This window comes from Sturnira hondurensis, unplaced genomic scaffold (assembly GCF_014824575.4).
Source record: "Sturnira hondurensis isolate 20B ecotype Veracruz unplaced genomic scaffold, ASM1482457v3 Scaffold0004136, whole genome shotgun sequence".
In the NCBI taxonomy this organism is placed as follows: domain Eukaryota; kingdom Metazoa; phylum Chordata; class Mammalia; order Chiroptera; family Phyllostomidae; genus Sturnira; species Sturnira hondurensis.
The window spans coordinates 54,652,780-54,675,985 of NW_028076767.1; the positions used below are offsets into that span (position 1 = coordinate 54,652,780).

At 43.5% G+C, this 23,206-nt stretch overlaps 1 protein-coding gene across 1 annotated transcript in view; it reads right to left on the reverse strand.

Annotated features, from left to right (window-relative positions):
- Positions 1 to 23,206, reverse strand: part of TANC1 (tetratricopeptide repeat, ankyrin repeat and coiled-coil containing 1) — a 221,335-nt gene that overhangs the window by 117,641 nt on the left and 80,488 nt on the right. The window contains exon 4 of the mRNA XM_037044651.1: positions 6,570 to 6,770. Within this exon, the coding sequence (XP_036900546.1) occupies positions 6,570 to 6,770 (201 nt within the window). The remainder of the gene's footprint in view (positions 1 to 6,569; positions 6,771 to 23,206) is intronic.

Genomic DNA, 23,206 nt, shown 5'->3' on the forward strand with positions numbered 1-23,206 from the left:
TTTTGGGAACCTGCTACTGTTAAGATACCAGCTGTGCATTAAAAATTACTGGAAAAAATATTCACACCGGAGTTCTGGAGACCGGTTGCACAACAATGTGAATGTACTTACCACCACTGAACTGTGCATGAAAAAGGAGTAAGATGGTAAATTTTAGGTGCATTTTACCACAATTAAAACTGAAAAATTTACAGGCATTTAGTAGCAAAACAAACTCCCATTATGAGATTGAATGATGAATTATGAGATAATGCATAACATTCATTCATAACAAAACATTTTGGCTTATGCTATAAACACAAACAAACAGAAAACCTAATGCCCTGAATGAGTAGCTCAGCGGTTTGGAGCATTGTCCTGATATCCCAAGATGCAGGTTCACTCTCCAGTCAGGACACATACAAGAATCAACCAACTGAAGGCATAATAAGTAGAACAACAAATCAAGGTTTCCTTCTTCTCTCTCTCTCTCCCCCTCCCCCCCCACTTTCCTCTTTCTCTAAAATCAATGTCTTTTTAAAAACCCCCAAAATAACAAGTATCTCAAAACTGGAAACTAGTGAGAACTCCATTATGGAATACTGAAAAAATGGACATTAAACATCAAGTTCTTCAGGCAAACTGGAAACTGTCGTATGATATGCTATCAAGGGGGGAAGGCTTAGCACTTGTGGTCTCAGGTTTAGGTGAACTAGTTTTAAAGAAAAAAAAAAAAAAACTAGAGAAATCAAACTGCTGAGAGTAGTTCTGTTTCCATGCTGGGACTTCCAATTTCCTACAAGAAACAGTCTTGAGGGGTGAGCGAGGGCAGGCCCTGGAAGACATTAACTCACAGGGAAGAATCAAAGGGCAGGATGACTTCCACTTTATAGCCTGTCAGCTTTGAGGTTTTTCCCTTAAACAGCCAGCTAGAGGGCTTTTTAAAACTGCTACATCAGCTCTGTCAAAGGACACGGCCCTGGAACTGGAGGCAGCAAGGTGCGAAGCACCAGCAGGACCCAGTCACCCCACACAAACGAGGACAAGAACAGCAGTGTCACCCACTTGTCACCATCTGCCATCCTAGCCATCTCAGTACTTTAAAAGGCTGCTTCTCAAGGGTGCAGTGCCTTTTGATTGTTTCAGAATGGTCCTAAAGGGACTTGGGAAATGCAATCCAAATATAAAGTAACTAATGATATTAGTAATAAACAAGCCACAGGAAATGGGCTATGTTCTTCTCTGGGAGACAAAAGGATACATTACAAATATTAATGAATTCTTAATCCAAAAAGGCTTGCACCAGCCACAGAATTACTTTAATGGATACTGGTCCTTGTTTTCATTACCAGAAAATGTATTCTCCATTTAGAAAAAAAATAAATGTAAAATACTCAGAAAAACTGCATCTTTCGACTAGCAGTAAAAAAATAAAAATAAAAACAAAAAACACCATATAAACAAATGGAACAAGGAAGTACAAAAGTAAATTTAAAAATTAGCAATATAAGTGGAATGTAAGAAACTCAATCACCCTAAAAAACAGAGCATTGCAAGGTTAATAAAATCATCTCTGGCCCCAAGTTCCCATGGTCAGAGAGCTAATCACCAGTTGCATCAGTACACAAACTTTCATTAAAACAGGGTGTGTGAGTGCCTATTACACGGTTTATAGTATTTGACCTTTCCTAGAATAACAGTGTTGGTCCTTGACAGTTTCTTTATTAGCATCAGTCAGTGAAGACTTTCTATTAAAACAAGTAAAACAGGTTTAGGTTTGTTCTTTTCTTAAGCACCTTCTTAAAAGAGACAGAGAAGGGGGCACTTCTAGCCAAGTTGGAGGCCTAGGTGGAAACACTGTACCTCCTCGCACAACCAAATTTAAGGACAACAAAGATTTAGAAACAAAAACACAACCAGGACAGAAAATTGAACTGTACTGAAGTCCAACAACAAGGAACCATTCATCCAGAACCAAAAGAGGGGCAGAGTCAGCAGCCGGCGGACAGGAGTCCCAGCAGGAAAAGGTGGTGGTTGTCAGACCCGGTGCAGGGAGAAAACGAGCAGACCCAGTGAGGTGTACAAGGCAGCTGGCTGACCTCAGACACACATTCACACACAGAAAAACCAGGTGAAAGCGGGCAGCAAGACAGATAGCGCAACCCAGGAGGGGCCCAGCAATGAGAATTAAAGCCTAAAAGCACCAAGTGAAAAAACTTTCAGAGGTTAAGTTGCTGGGAGAGGCTCCCAGCCTCACAGGAGAGTTTGTTGGAGAGACCCACAGGTCCTGGAACATACACAAGCCCACCTACACGGGAGCCAGCACCAGAAGGGCACAATTTGTTTATGGAAAGTGGCAGAGGGGACCAAAATCTAAGAGAGAGCAGAACAAGTGCCATTGCTCCCTCTCTGACCCTGCCCCCACATACAGCATCACAACCCAGTGACTGGGTTGCCTCACCCTGGTGAACACCTAAGGCTCCACCCCTCACACATAACAGGCTTGACCTGACCAAAAAATTTTGACTCAAACAGAAGAACAGATCAAAGCCCCAGAGCCAATACTTTTAAGTGACCAAGAGATAGCTAACCTATCAGACGCACAATTCAAAACACTGGTGATCAGGATGCTCACAGAACTGGTTGATTTTAGTCACAAATTAGATGAACAAATGAAGGCTACATTAAGTGAAATGAAGGAAAATGCACAGGAAAACAATAGTGATGGAAAGGAAACTGGGACTCAAATAATGGAGTGGACCAGAAGGAAGAAAGAAACAACCAAACAGAAAACAATGAAGAAACAAGAATTCAAAAAAATGAGGAGAGGCTTAGGAACCTCCAGGACATCTTTAAATGTTCCAACATCCGAATTATAGGGGTACCAGAAGGAGAAGAGGAAGAGCAACAAGTGGAAAACTTATTTGAACAAATAATAAAGGAGAACTTCCCCAGTCTGGCAAAGGAAACAGACTTCTAGGAAGTCCAGAGTCCCAAACAAGCTGGACCCAAGAAGGAACACACCAAGGCACATCATAATTACATTAGACAAGATTAAAATGAAGGAGAGAATCCTAGAAGCAGCAAGAGATAAGGGGATAGTCACCTACAAAGGAGTTCCCATCAGACTGTCAGCTGATTTCTCAAAAGAGACCTTCCAGGCAAGAAGGAGCTGGAAAGAAGTATTCCAAATCATGAAAGGAAAGGACCTACATCCAAGATTGCTCTATCCAGCGAAGCATTCATTTAGACTGGAAGGGCAGATAAAGTGCTTCTCAGATAAGGTCAAATTCAAGGAGTTCATCATCACCAAGCCCTTATTACATGAAATGTTAAAGGGAGTTATCTAAGAAAAAGAAGATAAAAAATATGAACAGTAAAAGGACAGCAAACTCAGTTATTAACAACCACACCTAAAACCAAAGCAAACTAAGCAGACAGCTAGATCAGGAGCGGAGCCACAGAAATGGAGATCACATGGAGGGTTAGCAACAGGGGATTGAGAGGAGGAGAGGAGGGAAAGGTACAGAGAATAAGTAGCACAGACAGTGGGGAGAAAATAGACAGGGGGGAGGGCAAGAGTAGTGTGGGAAACGTAGAAGCTATAGAACTTATAACACATGGACATGAAGGAGGCGAATGTGGGGGGAGGGGTGTGCAGGGTGGAGGGGAATGAAGGGGAGAAATGGGACAACTGTAATGGCATAATAAAAGAAAGAAAGAGAAAGAGAGAGAAAGAGGGAGAGAAAGAAGGAAGGGAGGGAGGAAGGAAGGAAGGAAGGAAAGAAAAAAAGAGGTCTTGTCTTAAAAATGGGAACAAAAATGGTCAAGGTAATTTCAGAGCTGGGTGTGAACAGTGACAAGACCGGGCTGTGGTGGAGGGAGCAGAGGGGGAGGTCTCCGTACCTATGGTTGCTGCGCACACAGCACCCACCGTATTTACTGTATCATTAGCAACAACAGCGCTACCTTTTTAAATAGAAGGCTATTTTTAAACCCAGTGCACGTTCACAACCATATGTCAGCTATTTTTGCAGGCAGGTAGAACATTAGGGCTCTGGATAGTTTTCCAAAAACATGGCTTAAACAGAAATCTGTGTTTCTGTGGGGAAAATGCTGTTTATTTGTCTGATGCATTGAGTCACTGCCATTTTTAAGCAGCTCCCCTGCCCTTAACTTCAAAATTATGAAGATAATAAAGCGAAAGCACCACTGTGAGACACTAATTTCCAGCACACATTTGGGCATGGCACAAGCACTGCTCCTCTAGAGAAGCATCTGCTTAGTGTATTTAATTACCATTTGGGCCAAAAGCATCTAATACAGAGAATATTTTTTTCAATCCAGTAAAAGGTCGAATGTTACAAAGCTACTTCCTTCTATTCGTAAGGACTTGCAACGAATTTAGCAAATATAAATTTTGTTCCTATGAGAAAAAGAAACTGTAGGACATCTTCTCATAAGCAAAGATAGGCAATTTGGTCAGGACACAGGAACACGGCCTGTTGGGGACTGGCCTGCTGGTGTGCTGTAGCCTCTGACACCCTCCTGGACAGCCACGCTTCCCAGGCTTGTCACGCCACTCAGTGCTAAGCTAATGTCCCACTAAAATGCCACTAAGTAATCAAATATATGAATTGTAACTATGTGAGGTGATGGATGTATTAACTAACCTTACTATAATCATTTTCCAATACTGCATACATAAAATTGTGTACACGTGTCAACTGTATCTCAATAAAGATGGAAAAAAACAATATATATCCCCTCTCAAAACAGTCAGCAGGGCCCTGAGAGGTCAGTTGGTTAGAGCATCATCCCAATAATGTCAAGGTGGCTGGCTCAATTCCCCGGTCAGGGTACACATAAGAATCAACCAATGAATGCATGAGGCGGAACAACAAATCGATGTTTCTCTCTCTCCCCCCCTCCCTGCTTCCTCTCTCTAAACTCAATTAAAAAAAAAACAGGTTATTAAGTCTTACTAAAGCAAACACTAAATTTGTTACTAATAATGAAATTATATCTGAAATGTAGTATTCCCTAGTCTCTTGAGTCTGTGCTTGTCCTAAGACTCAGGCACAAGTCACCTGGCAGGAGGACAAACCACAGAAGAGAAAACTGCTCACAGTCAAATCCCTGTACTGGGCATCACCCTCAACTGAGGTCCCCTATGAGTCCAGGTGGGTTTGGAATTCTCTCCACTACCTGTTTCCTAGAGATGAGGTACTCTTAGAGTACACACAACACCTGTCCTCAACCATCAGACATACAAAGCACACAAGTGCACTAATTAAGAAAAAAGGACAAATGACGTGGCTGATAAAAGGAAAAGGAAAATGCTGTGCACAATTTCTAGAAAAGGAGTCATTCCAGGGGGCAGCCAGCAAGAAAGGCAGTGTGGAAACCGCGATTCAAGAGAAGAGAAGAATTCTGACAAGAGATACAACGGTAGGGGGGGCGGCAAAGAGAAGGAAGAATGGACATTCCAGGAATTTCCCTAAATACTGATAAACAGGTCAAATTCCTTGGCATAGGAAATTGCTTCATACCAAAAAGGTTTCCAAGTTCCAGCTAATGACTGAATTGTAAACAATGTTGTCCAAAATAAGAAATCTCCAGAACAAAATACTTTGGACACTCACCAATTCAGAGCACCACTTCAAACATTCAAAGCCTTAAGAGTTGCCTTCCTAATTTTACTTCCCCACAAACTGCAAATATCCACTAAATGATTCAGAAATAGTGCAAATGACAATAAGAAATACAAATGTTTAGGAAACCAGAAAGAGAGACACCAATTTTATCAGCCCAGGGCACATTTTACACTAATCCCAAACATGTTTACACATACATGAGAAGAACCTGCAGTGGCCTGTAACAAGGCCCCAAACTGCCCGACCCTCAGTAAACTCACACTCAAGCCAACCTCAAGGACCAAAGAACTTGTGTGACTCCTGGTGTCAGCATTCTGGAAATGCCTTCCCCACATCTGATTCATAACCTTTCCGAGCTAAGTAATGTTGGGCTTTCACTGGGAATGGTAAGTATAACAAGTTGGTGAGCATGAGGGAGGAAAGTGAAAAGTATTTTAAACAAGTAACCCAGAAGTCCCTTTCCCCCGACACTTTACAAGGCGGAATTTTCACAATTTTATAGCCATTCAAATGCTGGATGATGTAATCAAGAAAAATACATCAGTATAGAACACTTGGTAGTAATAACTTATCAGATTACATTTGACAAAATCCAAATCCTTTAAATGCACCACAATGTGTTTGAATTAAAGTGTTTCCTAATTCATGAGCAAGAAAACCCCCAAATCAATGGTTAATATTAATACTGATAACAAGATCTTGAATCTTTGTAAAAGTCTAGCCTCAGTAATCAATATACTTTATATGTTTAACTAAGGAAATGAATCTACTTGTAATTTTAAAAAAGATTTCTTTCTTTCATAAGTTACTATAACAAAGAAAAAAACCTGCTCTCAGACTTCTTATAGGCTCTAGTTTTGCTTCATTTCCACCCACATATTCCTGCATGATAACCAAGACCACTGGTCTGGGTGCTGTTTGCGGCTCGTTTACCTGGGGATTTTTTGTTTGATCTTGACTGCACCGGGTGAGACTGTCGAGGCAGCAGAGGTGATGAAGGCAGAGACATGGAGACGCCTTTGGCCAAGCTCACCCTGTAGGTGTCATCTGCTACAGGAAGACTGCTCACAGAAAAGTCACCGCCAGCACCAGGAGGCAGGGATGGGGGGGACGTGTCTGGACCTAAGTCACTTCCTGGAGAAAACAAAGCTTAGGTTAGATCATCTATTCCAGGTAGAAGCAAGTTTAATTCCTAAGAACTACATTCTTAGAATGTAATTCCCATATATCATATGTATGTGATGAATTTTTAATAACTGTTTTCTCTACCACTCTTACGACTTTTGACCCTGTAAGGGAAAATTCAGGTTTCACCCACTCGAGCATCAATAAACTGCCTCATACCCTTTCGATGCACTGATCTGAGATTAGACCAAAATCAAGTATGAATGACTCACAAACAGCTTTGATTTCAGCCTAAAGTAAAGGAGGGGGTTACTGGCCTCACTTATAGGTACCAGTAGAATAGACTCAAATACCAAGATCCATCCCACAACTCGCTGGCCTCCCACCACTTCTCTCCAGTAATAATGACCAAGTATTGGTCGGTGTTGAAGCTCTAGCACGCTTCGACGTTCCTCCCCAGCCCCACACAGCTCCTATCTGATGCCGTTCACACTTCCCACCACACAAGGTGGGCCATCTTGTAACTCAACCAGCCCAAACCCTCAGTCACAGACTGGAACCATGGCTCACTTCTTAAGCAGGTTCTTCTTGGCATTCAGGCCCTAAATGTACTTCAGACAAACAAGCTTACCGTTATGAAATTAAACATTCTAGAGTAAACAGATCCAAAGAAAAAATACAAAGGTGCCATCACAGTGAGGAGAGTATACATGGAAGGAAATGTGCAGGGACCAGCCTCACTGAGGAAAAAAAAGACAGCCAAGTCCATCCTCAAGTTGTCAGATCACGGGCCCTCCCCTCCTACGGTTCCCCTCAGACCCGCCACCTCCTCCCCTGGCCTACACGGAGAGGCAACTGAGGAAGCGCAAGCAGAGGAGGTAAATCATTACCCTGATTATTAAAAACATCTTCAAGCTTTAACGTACAACAGAACTGGAAAGTGTAGGCAGTATTCCACAAGCAAATGGGTCTGGCAGATGCCGTCCCAGCGACCCCTACCCCGCTTCCAGACTGAGCACTCAAGGCCTGGATGTGACCCGAGGGCTGACTAGACAGGCAGGGACTCATTTTCGGCAGGTCCTTGTTTGTGCACAAGGCTCAGAGGGGATATGACCCAAACCATCCAGTTCAAACTGCGTCCCCGTGCTTGTTTTTCCTCTTAGCAGGGGTGGCAAAGACGGGAGTCGCCCCACCAGACCTGGAGGGGGTGGCATTTAAAAGAGGCAAACAAGCTGAAGCCTGACTTTCAAAGGCAGCTCAAAACCACCCGCACTGTGACCAGAAAAGCCACAGTGCCAGGACGGGGAAGCTGGCAACATCAGCAAAGTAGCGTCAGTCTCACCTGAGCTGGCTACGCTTGAAAGGGTTTTAATAAACTTGGAAACTGAAGATTTATCATTAAAAGCCAAAATGACTGATATTTGAAGGAAAAAAAAAAAAAACAAGAATTACCAGGAGTTTTCAAAAACAAGAACATCCACGCAAATGCTCAAGACAAATACAAGTCTCTCCCTGATGGAAGGAAGCAAGGGGGAGTTAGGGGAGCTCCTTACCTCCTAAGTCCACGTGAATAGCCATGTCCCCAAGCTGGTCCTCCTGCAACCCTCCGCCCTGCTGCGTCTGCACTGTGCGATACCTCCACCTCCAATCCCCAGGACCCAGGAGCCAGCCTCACGCCACCACAGTCATGCCTAAAATCTTATAAAAACCGCCTTCCGAGGTCTTGAGGAATGACATGATGTCTCCCAGCTGCCTCTTCTTCAGCTGTCTGGCAATGAAATGGATCTTAAGGCAAAGCTAAAAGTGTATCATAAGGCCTACCCCCGCTGGCCCCCTACATCAGGGAGACCTGTGAAAGCAGAAGGGGCAGTTGTTTTCTCTGGGCCAATACTTGGTGGTCACGACCAGTCCCTATCACAACAGTGTCGCCTTGGGAATACAAACAAGTGCTGTGCCTGCGAGAACAGCACCTGGCCATTCCTGGATGTTTAGCAAGAAACACTAGGAGACAGACAAGACCTTGGAAAGCACTAATGCCACAACCTACAACCTCAGGGGGCTCTGAACACAGGATGCGGGATGGGCCCTTGAAGAGGTGACAGTGGTTTTCCTTGTGGTTTGAAGGGAACAGCCTTGCCCTGGGGCTGCCCTTGAGCTGCCTAAGTCACTGACCAGGGTGGTCAATGCCCTGGCCAGGCAGGGGCAGGCATTCTGACAAGGAAGGCACAGTCTTTGCTACTCACACATGAGTATTTCTGACCTATACAAAAACATGGCAACCCGGATTTTGAGCCCCTTGATTTGGATGGGAATGCAAAATTAGGAAGAAATGCATGTATTGTGACAATACCAGAAATAAAAAGTAAAGCCCATTACTGAGAAAGGATTTTCTTACTTAGTATTCTCTAATGGGATACAGGAGAAACTGGGGGTTCAAGGGTAAAAAGAGAATTAAGAGTTTTCTACTTACAAAGTCTGCCCATAAACTTTGTTTACATTAAGCAGAACAAATATTTTCATGAACCGCAAGTCTGGTGGGGGCGAATCTCCAAAGCATGCCGTACCCACGAGGACCTTCAGCCCTCCAAGCAGCTGTGCTTCAGCCTCTGGTTTTACGTGGTCAGCAACAAACCGGACTTAGAGATGGGGTTGAGGGGTGGGGGGGGCACGAAGAAGGGCTTCTATTTCCAGTTTACTTTAACTCTGCACTATAATATCAGTGCTAAACATGTTGTTCTGTTGGTTTGTTTTGAAGATACAAGGAAAGATCCCTAACTTCCAGCTTCCTTTTATCACAAAGAAAGAGAAGTTTGATGTGTGAACAGATGGCACAGAGCACATGGGGTGATCCAGTGGTTGAGAAGCTCAAGAGAGAAGCTGTTGAGTCTGGTGCTTTAACTGCACAAGGGCAAAGGGGTTCAGGTCAAAGTCAGTCCAAAAGCATCACAGGGATGCAGACGACGCCAGTGGTGGAAAGCGAAAATCTCTCAGGGGCACCCACGAGAGCTATACAATACCGGTCTGGGCAACATAACACCAAAAATTCTCTGGTTGATTTAACATTCCTCAGCAAATGCTTAAAGAGGTTTAAGAGGAATTAAAAACATTTCACGGCCACAGCCAGCACAGCTGGCACATTGCTTTGAGCCCGGAATAGATGTTTTTCTCTTAACTGTGATCTGTACTATTTCCACCTCAGTAATGTGATGGGAAGCACACTGCCTGCTGCAGCAGCAGAATGGCCCAGGCCAGGGAGGACCATTCGCCCTCTCCAGAGCAGGAGAGCCATGGTATCAACCACGAAGGATTTACCATGCCTCCTCCAGTTCCACTGGCAGGTGTTTCCCATGGAACACTTACACACCAGAGCCACTCACACCCAGCCCAACGCGCCTTTAATCGCAGAGAGCATCTAGTCCAGTTGCACCGTTTCCCAGACAGAAAGCTAGAACTTTCCTTCAAAGTCTCCCCAACTGCCCAGCCCAGGCTCTAACGTACTCACGATTCTCCACAATTGAGCACTTTACTTTGGGGGGGGGGGGGGGCGGTGAAAAGGTTTTGTCCCGCAAACAGACATGCTTTAAATAAGTTAAATCCATAAGGGGTCAGCAAATTTTTGCTATACAGGTCACATACAGTCTCTGTCATTTGTTTATACACATATACACCCCTTTTCTCATTTTAAAATCATCAATTCTCCAAGTTCCAAAAATACAAGACCTGAAAGGGCACAGGGCATAAAGTTCTTCCTGTCGGTGGTAAATACAAGTACATACACATGCATACACACAACAGAACTGTAAATCCAAGGCACAGTCCGCAAAGATAATGGAATTATCAAAGGGGGTAAAGCCATCCAAGTAGACCTTTTAAATGGGCAGAAATGGCTTTTGATAACAGTTCTTTATTTTTTTCCACTACTCAGACTGTGGCAAGGGATTTAAATGCATAATGAAAGAAAATACAACTCTGGAAGATAATGCAAGTTTAAAGGCAGCTATGCAGAATGGCAAGCAAAGTCCAGTGTTACAGATTAAAGCACATGGAGTGCAGGATTAGAGAAGGCTTTAAAAAAAAAAAAAGGAGGGAATAGAGACAGGAAGATGAAAGTAAAAGCACATTTCAAGAAAGAGTAGACCTGAGAAAGGCAAGGGCGAGCTCAGACATTCAGGTAAATAGGTCTGCAGATGCAGGAAATAAAATTTCCATTTATCGTTCTGTTGAAGTGGCTAGATGGGGGGGGGGGGGGATTAAAGCTCAGAATAGAAAGAGAAAAGACATTCTGTTTACCCAGTTCCAGAAAACAGGGCTTGGGTGAGACACTTAACTAGGGCATTAAACGTTTTGGCATCTTTTATGTGGTCCCTGCCTGGAGTGCACTAATGTTTCTTAAACATATTTTCCAACATAAGGTTTTATAACCATATAACTCATATATTTACAGAAACCTAGAATATTGGAAGAGATGTCCTCCCACAAGATCCAATATCATTCCTGGCAACTTCAGAAGTCACTCTCTGAAACTGAAAGCACTCTAAACCGTTTTACATCTTACAGGATCTCCCCGAGTATCCGGCCAGACTGATGGTTAATGTGCATTTTCAAAAAGAAATATTAATGCACCTGAGAAAGCAATTTTCCAAAGCATTATTCACACAGTCCTGACTTGTTGTCAAACAATACCGCTAAGAGGCACCAAAGCGGTGAACCCTCACGATACAGAAGGACCTTGTCAATAGGACATGGTTAGCCTTTTGTCTGCAAAACTCTTCCAAGAGGATCCTAAATAGAATCAGTAAGTGCTATCTTCACAGTTTATTCTTAATACTCAACAGTTATAGAACCAAACGTACTTTACACTGAAACGGATGGTGAGTAAACAGACTGGCTTTTCCTCTCTAATTGTCAAAGATTTCCCTTGAAGGAATGTCAACATGCAGAGCTGCTTAGCTTTAATTATGAACTCAGAAAAATTCCCACTCCCAAGCCCCCAGAGGGGTAACACTTTAAAAGAAAAACTACGTGTTTCTTTTCGTGTGTTGGGACCAGGTTTCCAGCTCTTCCCATGTATGATCTCACACCCTCGCAGCCACTCTATGACGTAGGCACTGATCTCGCGCCCCTCCTGCAGTAAGGAAAACTGAGGCACAGGAAGCATCATATATCTTGCTGGAGGAAGGTGGCAAATGGCCAAGTTGAATGTCAACTCACAGTCCACGCTCTTGATGAGGCTCCCCTGAGAAAAGGCTATTGACATAAGCCTTCAATATTACGTCATTTTGCATATTTAATAGGAAAAAACAAAAATAGTATATGTAGGTCTACACGCAGTTCTGGGCCACTGTGGGAAGAAACCCATTCCCTCATCTATTTTCGCTTTCCTTGCTAGCTGGTTAATTAGCCTCGCAGCACTCCTGGAACACTCCGCCTGGGAGGAGCCCAGGCCCTGCGATCATTAATTTCCTCTCGGCCCCACCGTATGCTGTTACCATACAAGCGAAGTGGTTGCGAAATAGAGGTTTAGTCACTAAGCACCCTAAATAGTCTCTTCTCACTTCACTCTGTCCTGGAAGTCCGTTACTCCTGCAGCCCTGGGGGCCGCCACCTCTGCCCCGGTGAGTGCACCGAATGCAATTCCCGACACGTGCAGAACAAAGGTCCCTGCCCAGCTGCCTGGCCCGGGAGAAGGAAGCAGTGAGGCAGCTGCAGGCAAAAGCAAGCTGGCAGGGTTCACCTTAAATGTGCATGAGATCCATTATTCTACATTTCCTCATCAGGCGCACTCCACACTCGGGTCCTGGCAGGCCCGCCCCACTCAGACTCGGAGGTCTGCCAGGCCCGCTGCCACTGCGCAGGATGAGTTCCCAGCCCTTGCGCCACAGGAAGCCTGAGCCCCTCCCAGGGAGGCCGCCCTAACGAGCCTGGGGTCAGCGGCTCGGGTGCTGGTTGTCAAAGCTCACCAGGTGAGACTCGTGTGCGGCGGGATTGAGAATTATGGAGTCGAGAAGGGGGTCAAAAGGATTGTGTTCCTATTGGAAGACAAAGAGGTGGGAGAGATGAAAAACGGAAACTGACTTTCCATTACTCAAACCGTATCTGTAACATGCACACACGGTTGTACACACGTGCACACATAAGCATATGCAAACATTCACACCCGCACATGCACAGAGGGTCTCCAGAAGGACACACAGGGGCCAGCAGCAGCGGCTGCCTCTGGGAACTGGAGCTGGCCGGCTAGGCGTGAGAATGAAGGTGTGCGCTTTCACAGGGTTTACATCTTTTCTAAGTGCACACATTTCCTCTAAATATTTTAAATTTACATTCCCTGGGATTGAGCCACGTGAAGATGTGAAGATCTGAAGTCTAAATGGGCCACCTGCTATGGTCTGACTTGGCAAGTGGGCGAAATGAAGCTCTAGTCCACACACAGTGATTGACGGGAACTTTTCTCTCTTGATGAGACCCACCCCCCCACCAAAACAAACAAACAAACAAACAAGAAACACCCAAAACAATACATGGTGGGAGACTGAGAAAACCCCGCTTATTAATAAAAGAAATGGGAGTATCTTCTTGAAAATTCAAAGATTGAGGAAAACATTCGGTAAACTACCTGGCACCCTCAACAGAATATAGGATAATATGGCCTCCGCCCCTTTCACATGGTCCTTTTTCACTGCTTCATTTAGAGGACAGACAGACTAAAGGGGAGGAAAGAATGGCAATAACCAAATTACGGCCCACACATCATGCGCAGAGAGCAGAATAAACACCCCAGGAGGCCCACTCGGACACAGACAGGCTTGAGGGACCCACTCAGGAAAGGGTCAAACATCTTCATGCTGTGAGAAAAGATTATAAATATGGAAAACAAAAAGTGTTTCTGAGAAAAAAAACTCAAAGGAAAGAAAAACAGAGTTGTGCAGATTTAAAAGGACACACCATGCCTTAGGCTGTTTCCCTGAAGGGAGACCCACCCTACACGCATCCTGGCAAAACTTGATAGTTTAGGGAAAAAAATTATCATAAACACCCAGGTAACTACATATGGTTTAAAAAAATGAATGGGATACAAAATCACTGAGACTTCCATAGGAACCAGAACCTGGAGCCCAACTAGCTGCCCTTAGACTTCTGGTACTAGTTCCCTGGGCTGCTGTAACAAAGCACCAAAACCTGGGTGTCTTGGCAACAGAAATACATTCTCACATTTCTGAAGGCTGTAAGTTCAAAATCAAGTCGTTGGGCAGAGATCACGCTCTCTCTGCAGGCCCTAGGGGAGAACCTGGTCCACGCCCTTATCTTCGTTTCTGGTGATCCTTGGCTTTGAGACACATCACCCCTATCTCTGTCTCCATCATCACAGGGAATTCTTCCGTGTGTGTCTCTTCTCTTCCAAGGACACCAGTCATCGTGGACTAGGGCCACCCTAACCCAGTAGGAGCTCATCTACATCTACAAAGACACTACTTCCAAATAAGTCTACTTCCACAGGTACTGAGGGCTGGGACCTTGACATTATCCTTTTGAAGGACACAGTTTCACCCACAACATTTTCCTTCTCCAACACAGAAAGCCAGAAGTCAAAAACACAGCGTCTATGAAACCCAAGGGAGCAGACAGCATGACGGAACCAGGTAAAACCGAATCGAGTTTTCTACCAACTAACACATGGACCAGAAAACACTGTCAAACACTCAATGACTCAGAAAACACACAGCCTACTTAATCCTTCTTGAGAAAAATGTTCCTTAAGAATCAAATTTAATTACTCAACAATGGGGACATTATGATTTTTTAAAAAGCAACAAATTAAAACCCAGGCCTAGCCTTCAAGGGCTACCCTCAACTGCCCCCCTTCTGCGTCCGCCCCCTTCTCATGCAGGAAATGTGTTTTTCCGAACAATCCCCTTCAACCCCTAGGGCAGAAAGAATCTCTTACTTTCTATCTGGTGACCTAAAACAATAGCGCCCTGTGCCAGAACTTGTTAACGATGGCTAACATTTTTCACTTGATTGTGACGCAGAGCAAAGAAAGCTCTCTTCACCCCCTCTCCCCTCCAGACAAGCAGAGGAACACACCACAGTGGCCATTCTCATTGCCAAGGAACCGAAATTACCAAAAAGAAAAATTTGAGCTTACCATATGGCCAACACTTTTTTAAAACATGTGGAATAAGACGTTAAGCCAGTGTATACAGCTTTGCACATGCCTTATGGTGACGATGTGAAAATATGCACCACAAAAAGCGAAAAGCAATTTTGATGAAATGTAGATGGTGGTGATTCCTAAGGCAGTGGAAGTANTAGGAGCTCATCTACATCTACAAAGACACTACTTCCAAATAAGTCTACTTCCACAGGTACTGAGGGCTGGGACCTTGACATTATCCTTTTGAAGGACACAGTTTCACCCACAACATTTTCCTTCTCCAACACAGAAAGCCAGAAGTCAAAAACACAGCGTCTATGAAACCCAAGGGAGCAGACAGCATGACGGAACCAGGTAAAACCGAATCGAGTTTTCTACCAACTAACACATGGACCAGAAAACACTGTCAAACACTCAATGACTCAGAAAACACACAGCCTACTTAATCCTTCTTGAGAAAAATGTTCCTTAAGAATCAAATTTAATTACTCAACAATGGGGACATTATGATTTTTTAAAAAGCAACAAATTAAAACCCAGGCCTAGCCTTCAAGGGCTACCCTCAACTGCCCCCCTTCTGCGTCCGCCCCCTTCTTATGCAGGAAATGTGTTTTTCAGAACAATCCCCTTCAACCCCTAGGGCAGAAAGAATCTCTTACTTTCTATCTGGTGACCTAAAACAATAGCACCCTGTGCCAGAACTTGTTAACGATGGCTAACATTTTTCACTTGATTGTGACGCAGAGCAAAGAAAGCTCTCTTCACCCCCTCTCCCCTCCGAACAAGCAGAGGAACACACCACAGTGGCCATTCTCATTGCCAAGGAACCGAAATTACCAAAAAGAAAAATTTGAGCTTACCATATGGCCAACACTTTTTTTAAAACATGTGGAATAAGACGTTAAGCCAGTGTATACAGCTTTGCACATGCCTTATGGTGACAATGTGAAAATATGCACCACAAAAAGTGAAAAGCAATTTTGATGAAATGTAGATGGTGGTGATTCCTAAGGCAGTGGAAGTAGCAACGGTTTTTCTCCCTTTTACATTTTAAGTTGACTTATGTTCTGATATTTTTATAATGAGAATGTTTTATAAAACATCTATTTTCCATTAAACACTTATTTGAAACATAAATTTGTACCCATCTCTGTTTATTTCCGGGGGTTTCCCAGCCAGTAGCCACCCGCCCCTCCCTCCCCACACACACGCCTATGAAGTCCCTGCTCTCTGGGTCCCTTTCCCTGAAAGGAGGGCTTCCTTTTTCACACCCAGGCACCTCTGACTGTGACCTACTGGTTTTCATCAACCCTCCTGGCTCAGACTTGTCCATCTCGCTCAAACTATCCATAGTCATCTCTCCCCAAGTCTCACTGATGTTGGATGGTCTTTCTCACTGTTTTTCGCCCAGTGCAGCCCTGGACTGGCTGCCTCCTACAGCCAGCACGTGGTCCAAGATCCAGTTCTGTATTCTACGTACTTCAAAGTAATTTGGAAAAGGAACCTCGCTGCCCTGGCTCGGTCTACACTGACTTCTCTGCTTTTTAACTCCCAGTCTCCAACCAGTTAATCCACCCCCTAACTGTAAACTTTCCCCAATACCGCCACCTGAGGGTACCCTTCTAATTCATAATAACACAGGAACCTCTAGTGAGATGGCACCCTCAGGTGAATGGCACTCCGGAACAGGCAGTGAGGTGGCCCTGGCCACTACACACCTGCTCATCAGTTCCTAAGGCCTTTGTCCTTCTCGATTACACACCTGGCTCCACTGTGACTCCTGAGAGTACTTACCCTGAACTTCACATGAAGTGAGCACCCGAGCAACACATAGGGCTTATACTGAGTTCTGTTTTAACTATATACGTAATGCTCATTGGATGTATCTGCCCTAATAATGGGGATGCTTACGCCAGCAGTTATTAAGACCTTACTCTGAGTACCAGACACCTTGCTGAGCACTTGATATACATCAGTGTGTTTCTACACCCTACTCCACTTGAAGGAAATGCTGTCACTGCCCCCTTCTCACAGATGGCTGAAAGAGGCCGAGTTGTACAGACTGCCACTGCCTATTGGAGAGAAATCTGGATTTGAACCCAGGCAGTCTGAGCCCACAGTCAGAATTCTTCATCACGGAATCACACTGGATATACCGTGTGGATCCCCTAGCCAAGGTGCGTACCAAGCATAGAGTGCTGTTTGGCGCTGGAGAAATTCTGACTTTCATCCACAGATGATTTGGCAAGTCATGTTTTCTCTGAATGATTATCATCAGGAACATTCTGTCACATTGGACATGCTGACATTTTGGGGGTGGAAAAATAAGTGGAGGGAAAAGCTTTCAGAACAATACCCTGACTGGTACACCACCCCCTCACTGACTACGCAGACCCAAACTCTGGCAGTCCTGTCAGCAGAGCTGGCTGCCAACAGGCCTCATTACAAGAGGAGGAGAGAATAAAAGGGAGCTGCTACCACTATCTTATTTCAGCTCCTTACAAGGAAAATGGGATCTGTAACCACTGGCGGAAAAAAATGACTCAAAGTTTCTAGGCAGCACTTAAAGTTTCTTCCCCACAAACACACATTAAAAATGCAATACACCCAGTTCAGTGAATATTCCAAAAAGCAGACTAAATCAATTGTGTACACGGGACTATTTAACAAGATCCTTTTCAGGCCTGTGTTGTGGAGGCAGGGAGTGGGGAGAGAATGAGATGACTTTACATTTTCTGCCTCTGTCATTTTATTTGCTATATTCTTCCTCCATCATCACCACCAAAAAACAAACAAATAAATCCTTGCTCAGTTTTTGATACAGCAGCCTCAGTGACATGTCTGGTAAAATATCTTAGCAACAATGTCAATATTGTCTCTCCACAGCCAACCATATTAACATTCCACTCTAATCGTGAATTCTCAAACATAAAGCGAATGTAAGTTACTCACTTCATTCATTCTCTGTGTTTCACTCTGGGAAACTTGTCTCTAACGGTTTCCGTACAGTTGCATGTAAAGTAAACATCAAAATTATATTCAACAGCTATTAGTTTTTTGTGTATCTAACTAGAAAGCGTGAGAAGAACTAAACATTGATGAGGAATCGGCATAAACACAAGAACCAAATAAAACAGACAAACTACTTTGATCAAATCCTGCCCCTTGTTGTTTCTGTAAAGGAATCCTTTCGCTCACCTGCTTGCACATCTATATTCAATTCATCTTTGCAAAGCTTCCAAGCACAGGGTTTACTCAATAACAGGGGAGCTTTTTCTCCTAAGAGGTTTCAAAGTCCCATACACATTCCTCAGCTGTGGCTGGTTGGAGCTGGCCCTGCACACATACAGGAGCATACGGCACACCCATGGCTCCCGAACCTTGCCACCCATTCAAAAACCATTTTTAAAAAACACAGAATCCTGGGCCCCATTGCTGGTGGATGATTTAGGAGGTCTGATGGGAATTTGATTCACAAGTGGCTCCAGTGAACCAGCCAAGTTTGGGAATCACTAGATAACTTCACTAGAGCCAGTTCCTGTGAAGCCGAGGTGAATACCACATCACAGGGGCACAGCACCTGTGAATGCACCCACACCTCTCTGCAGGGCTCTGGTAAGGGATCCTTGCAGGCAGGTCTCATGTTCCTGCCCCCCACCCCTTTGCCCAGCAAACACAGGCCCTCCCAGGCTGTCACAGCAACCGTCCCACAGCACTCCATGACGACCAGGTTGTCCCCGAGGCCTCTCCTCCATCTGCCCTAGGGGGAACAGCCAGGGCCATGTCTGCCGCACAAACAAGGAAACGAATGAAACAAACATATACACCTAAGACGCCACCACTGACTAAAAGCCTGAAACGGAGGGTCAAGCGGTGCAAAAGTGAAGGAGCCAAAATGGTACAGAAAGTACCATAAATTATAACCGGAAACACTTATAAAATGTTTACTATAATCCAGGCACTGTCCTAAGTAATCTAATTCATTGACTCCTCAGGACAGCCAACAACCTTAGAAAGTAGTCACCATTAGTATCCCCACTTCACGGATGCAAAAATGGAAACAGGGAGGCTCTGCACCTTGACGCAACCTGGCTGTTCACAGCCCTGCACACAGGCTTTGGAGACAGAGAGTCAAACTGGATTCGAATCCTGGCTCTGCTGTTGGCAACTGCAATCTTCAATCAGTTCTTCAACCTCTACTAATAAGCTATTGATTATGTGAGGTAACGGTTTATAAGTATGTGACGCAATCTCTGATACACAGTGAACACTCAAAGGGTAACTTTTACTAGTACCGACACATTTTCTCCCCAGGGATTCGCTTCCTGGTGAATCCAGTTTTTGACTATCAAAAATTTCTTAAAAATGTAAATATTTGTATATTTTATTTCCTTGATTAGAGGACATTTCCCAAAGCCGAGGATACCATGTGGTAAAAGCAAAACAAATTCCCCACATCATCGTTATCATGCCTAACAAGAAAAAAAATTTCATTTCATTTGAGCCTGCATGATTACTAATTGATACTACAACACAGATTATCACCTTCATTTTACAGGCCAGAAAAGTAGGGTTCAGAAAAATGAGGCAACTTGTTCAACGAGAATTAGTAGGTATATTCCAACTGGAACCCTTGCTAAGTTTTCTGGAGCCAACCAGCAGAGTGCTTACTCGTGTTTAAGATGCTGCTTCCATAAACCAGAAGGGATCTGAAGTGTTGTTGGGGAGTCCAACCACCATGGTAACAACTTCATGAATGGAGGGAGAAAAACGCCAGAATGTCCAATCTTCAGAATCTTAGAGCGAAGGACGGAGAGCCGTACGGGGTGTGATCAGATGAGCAGCATCAGGACGCTCACGCAAAGCAGGGGCCGAAAGCTGAGCTCCCTGAAATGCTGATTTGGACCCTCTCAGTCAGTTTTCAGCGCTGAACTTACAGAATTAAAACAAAATCCTCCACTTACGCCTCCCAAAATGAAGACTTCGATGAATTTTTTTCAGGTTTTATAACTCAAAATGAAACATGACCTGCCTGACCTACTAGCCAGTAAAGGATCAATGGTTAGTTAACCTTACCAAAAAAATTAAAACAGCTACCGAACCCAACAACAAAATAGGTTAGATGAACAGGCAGGGCAGAGAAAGAAATTCAAATCTTTATTTTTGACAAATACTTCCATAGCACACACTAGCTGCCAAGCACGGATTTCAGCACTTGATAAATATTAACTCACTTGAGCGTCAGAAGTGACCCACGAGGCAGAGAAAGCCAAGCTGACACAGCTGGTAAGCTGAGGGGCCAGGCTACAAATCCAGGCCATACAGTTTCAAATAACCAATAAACATACACAAATGTTCTAATTCATTCTACAGAGCTGCATAATTCAAACAATGAGATACAATTTTCCCCTATCATACTGGTAAAGGTGAAACAGTTTGATTATCCCCATGGCAAATGTGCATAAACATTGTCACATACAGAAGGTGTAATCACAAATTCAATGCTACATTTTTGGAAGGCAATCTTACAAAATCTAAGAAAATTATAAACAAACTTGTTAACCCACCATTTTCTTACAATTATTCTCATGACAGCAAAGGTAGTTATATACAAGGAGATTCACTCTAGTATTTATTATAGTGACAAAAACGATAGAATCATCAACAGGGAAGTAATAAAATAAGTTATAAAATATTTGTCTAATATATTGCAACTTTTAAAAAACTATTAGTATGTGCTAATATGAAAAAAGTCTAAAAATGCATTCCATCAACAAAGCAATTTACAAACTAAAACACAGTATAAGACCTGTGTGGGTTAAGGATCTAAACACGTATGTATATGTATGTGTGCACGTGCACATGGACGGGGGCAAAAGTAGGTTTATAGTTGCATCCGCTTTCAAATAATTAATAACACAAGAATAAACTGTGTTCCTTAAGTAGGTTTACAGTTGTGAGTACACCAGTTTATTCTTGTATTTTTGTTATAAGTATATTTTATTGATTATGCTATTACAGTTTTCCCAATTTTTCCTTTATTCCCCTCCACCCTGTACCCCCCAACCCTCCAGCATTCCCCCTCCCTTTAGTTCATATCCATGGGTTGTACATATAAGTTCTTTGAATTGTTTTCTGTACCATTCTTAACCTCTCCCTACCAATTACACGTATTATTCCCTGTACCTTTTCCCCCGTTCCTCCCCTACCCCTCCCTACTGAAAACCCTCTATGTGATGCACATTTCTCTGATTCCATTCCTGTTCTAGTTTTTTGCTTAGTCTTTGTTTCCATTGTTTTTCTTTTTTTCTTTTTTTTAGGTTCAGCTGTTCATAGTTGTGAGTTTGTTGTCATTTCACTGTTCATAGTTTTTGATCTTTAATTTCTTAGGTAAGTCCCTTTAACATTTCATATAATAAGGGCTTGGTGATGATGAACTCCTTTAACTTGACCTCATCTGGGAAGCACTTTATTTATTTGCCCTTTCATTCTAAATGCAAGCTTTGCTGGATAAAGCAATCTTGGATGTAGGTCCTTGCCTTCTGTGACTTCAAATACTTCTTTTCAGCCCCTTCTTGCCTACAAAGTTTCTTTTGAGAAATCAGCTGACAGGCTTATGGGCACTCCTTTGTAGGTAACTGTCTCATTTCTTCTTGCTGCTTTTAAGAGTCTCTTTATTTTTAATCTTGGGTAACTTAATGATGATGTGCCTTGGTGTGTGCTTCCTTGGGTCCAACTTCTTTGGGACTCTCTTGGCTTCCTGGAAGTCTATTTCTTTTGCCAGATTCAGGAAGTTTTCCTTCATTATTTGTTCAAATGAGTTCTTCAATTTCTTGCTCTTCTTCTCCTCCTTCTAGTACCCCTATAATTCAGATATGGGAATGTTTAAAGTTGTCCCAAAGGTTCCTAAGCCTCTCTTTATTTTTTTAAATTCTTATTTCTTCATTCTGTTCTAGTTGGATGTTTATTTCTTCCTTTTGCTCCAAATCATTGATTTGAGTCCTGGTTTCCTTCCTGTCACTGTTGGTTCCCTGAATATTTCGCTTTATTTCACTTCCGGTAGCCTTCATTTGTTCTTTCATTTTGCAACCAAGCTCAATCAGTTCTGTGAGCATTTTGATACCAGGGTTTTGAACTCTCCATCAGATCAGCTGGCTATCTCCTTGTTGCTTAGTTCTTTTTCTGCAGTTTTGCGCTGTCCTTTCCTTTGGGCCATATTTCTTTGTCTCACCACACCTGTTAAGCTGTAGGGGGCGGGGGGGCGGGGCAGGGCCTTAGGTACTCACCACTGCAGGGCACTGCCTCATTGTGGTGCTGCCTGTGGGGGAGGGGCCAGAAAGGGAACAATGCAGCTTTCCTGCTCAGCTCTAGCCCCACTTCCCAAACAAACTCTTGTGTGGGACTGGGAGTTTCTCCCACTGCGGCAACCACGGTAGTCCACACTCAGCTCTGAGTCTCAGTTTCCCATTCAGCAAGCCCTGTCTGCATGGTCCACCCATCTTACCCGTCTACCTTCCGCACGTGCCCCGACTGGGAACCAAACATAAAACCTACACATGTGCTCTGACTGGGAATTAAACCAGCGGACTTTTGGTTTGGGGGACAAGGCCCAACCAACTAAGCCACACTAGCCAGAGGGGTTCTTGTATTATTATTTATTAAATGCAGTGTTCAAAAGTAGATACAGCTGTAAACCTACTTGTGTTCCACCCTGAAAGATCTAATAAGAAACCATTAACATTAATTGCCTTTGGGGAGGGAAAAGGGAAGCAGAGAACAAATGGGGATGGTGTCTTCACTTCTAATACCATTGTATAACTTTTTAATTTAACTATTACATGTATGGTGTTTGAGTGGCTTTACGAAAAAGAAAATAGGATTGATTTATAACAGTCTCAAGGACAACAAACAAAAATGGACTTTAAGATACAGAAAAAGAAATAGAGATATTACTCAATGAGACTGAGTCTAGATTAAAACCTTGTAACAATTTCAAAAATAATTCTTCTAGTGAAGGAAAAAAAGGAAGCACCTGTAGTGAAAAAAAAATCAAAATAAATACCCCTGGAGAGAAAAATTATAAAGGAAATCTACTGTCTTCTATTTCAAGGAAATGTTTCCCTTGGTACCTACTCAATGCTTGGGATACAGATGAGGAAGGCAGCCAGAGACAGAGCAGAGCTGAACTAGTCTGGAATTAAAAACTACACTTTGATGCCCTCTTTGCGTCAGCTCTGTGACCTTGGGCAGTGGCTCAATGCTGCTTTTCCAAATACCCCTCGAAAAAGGG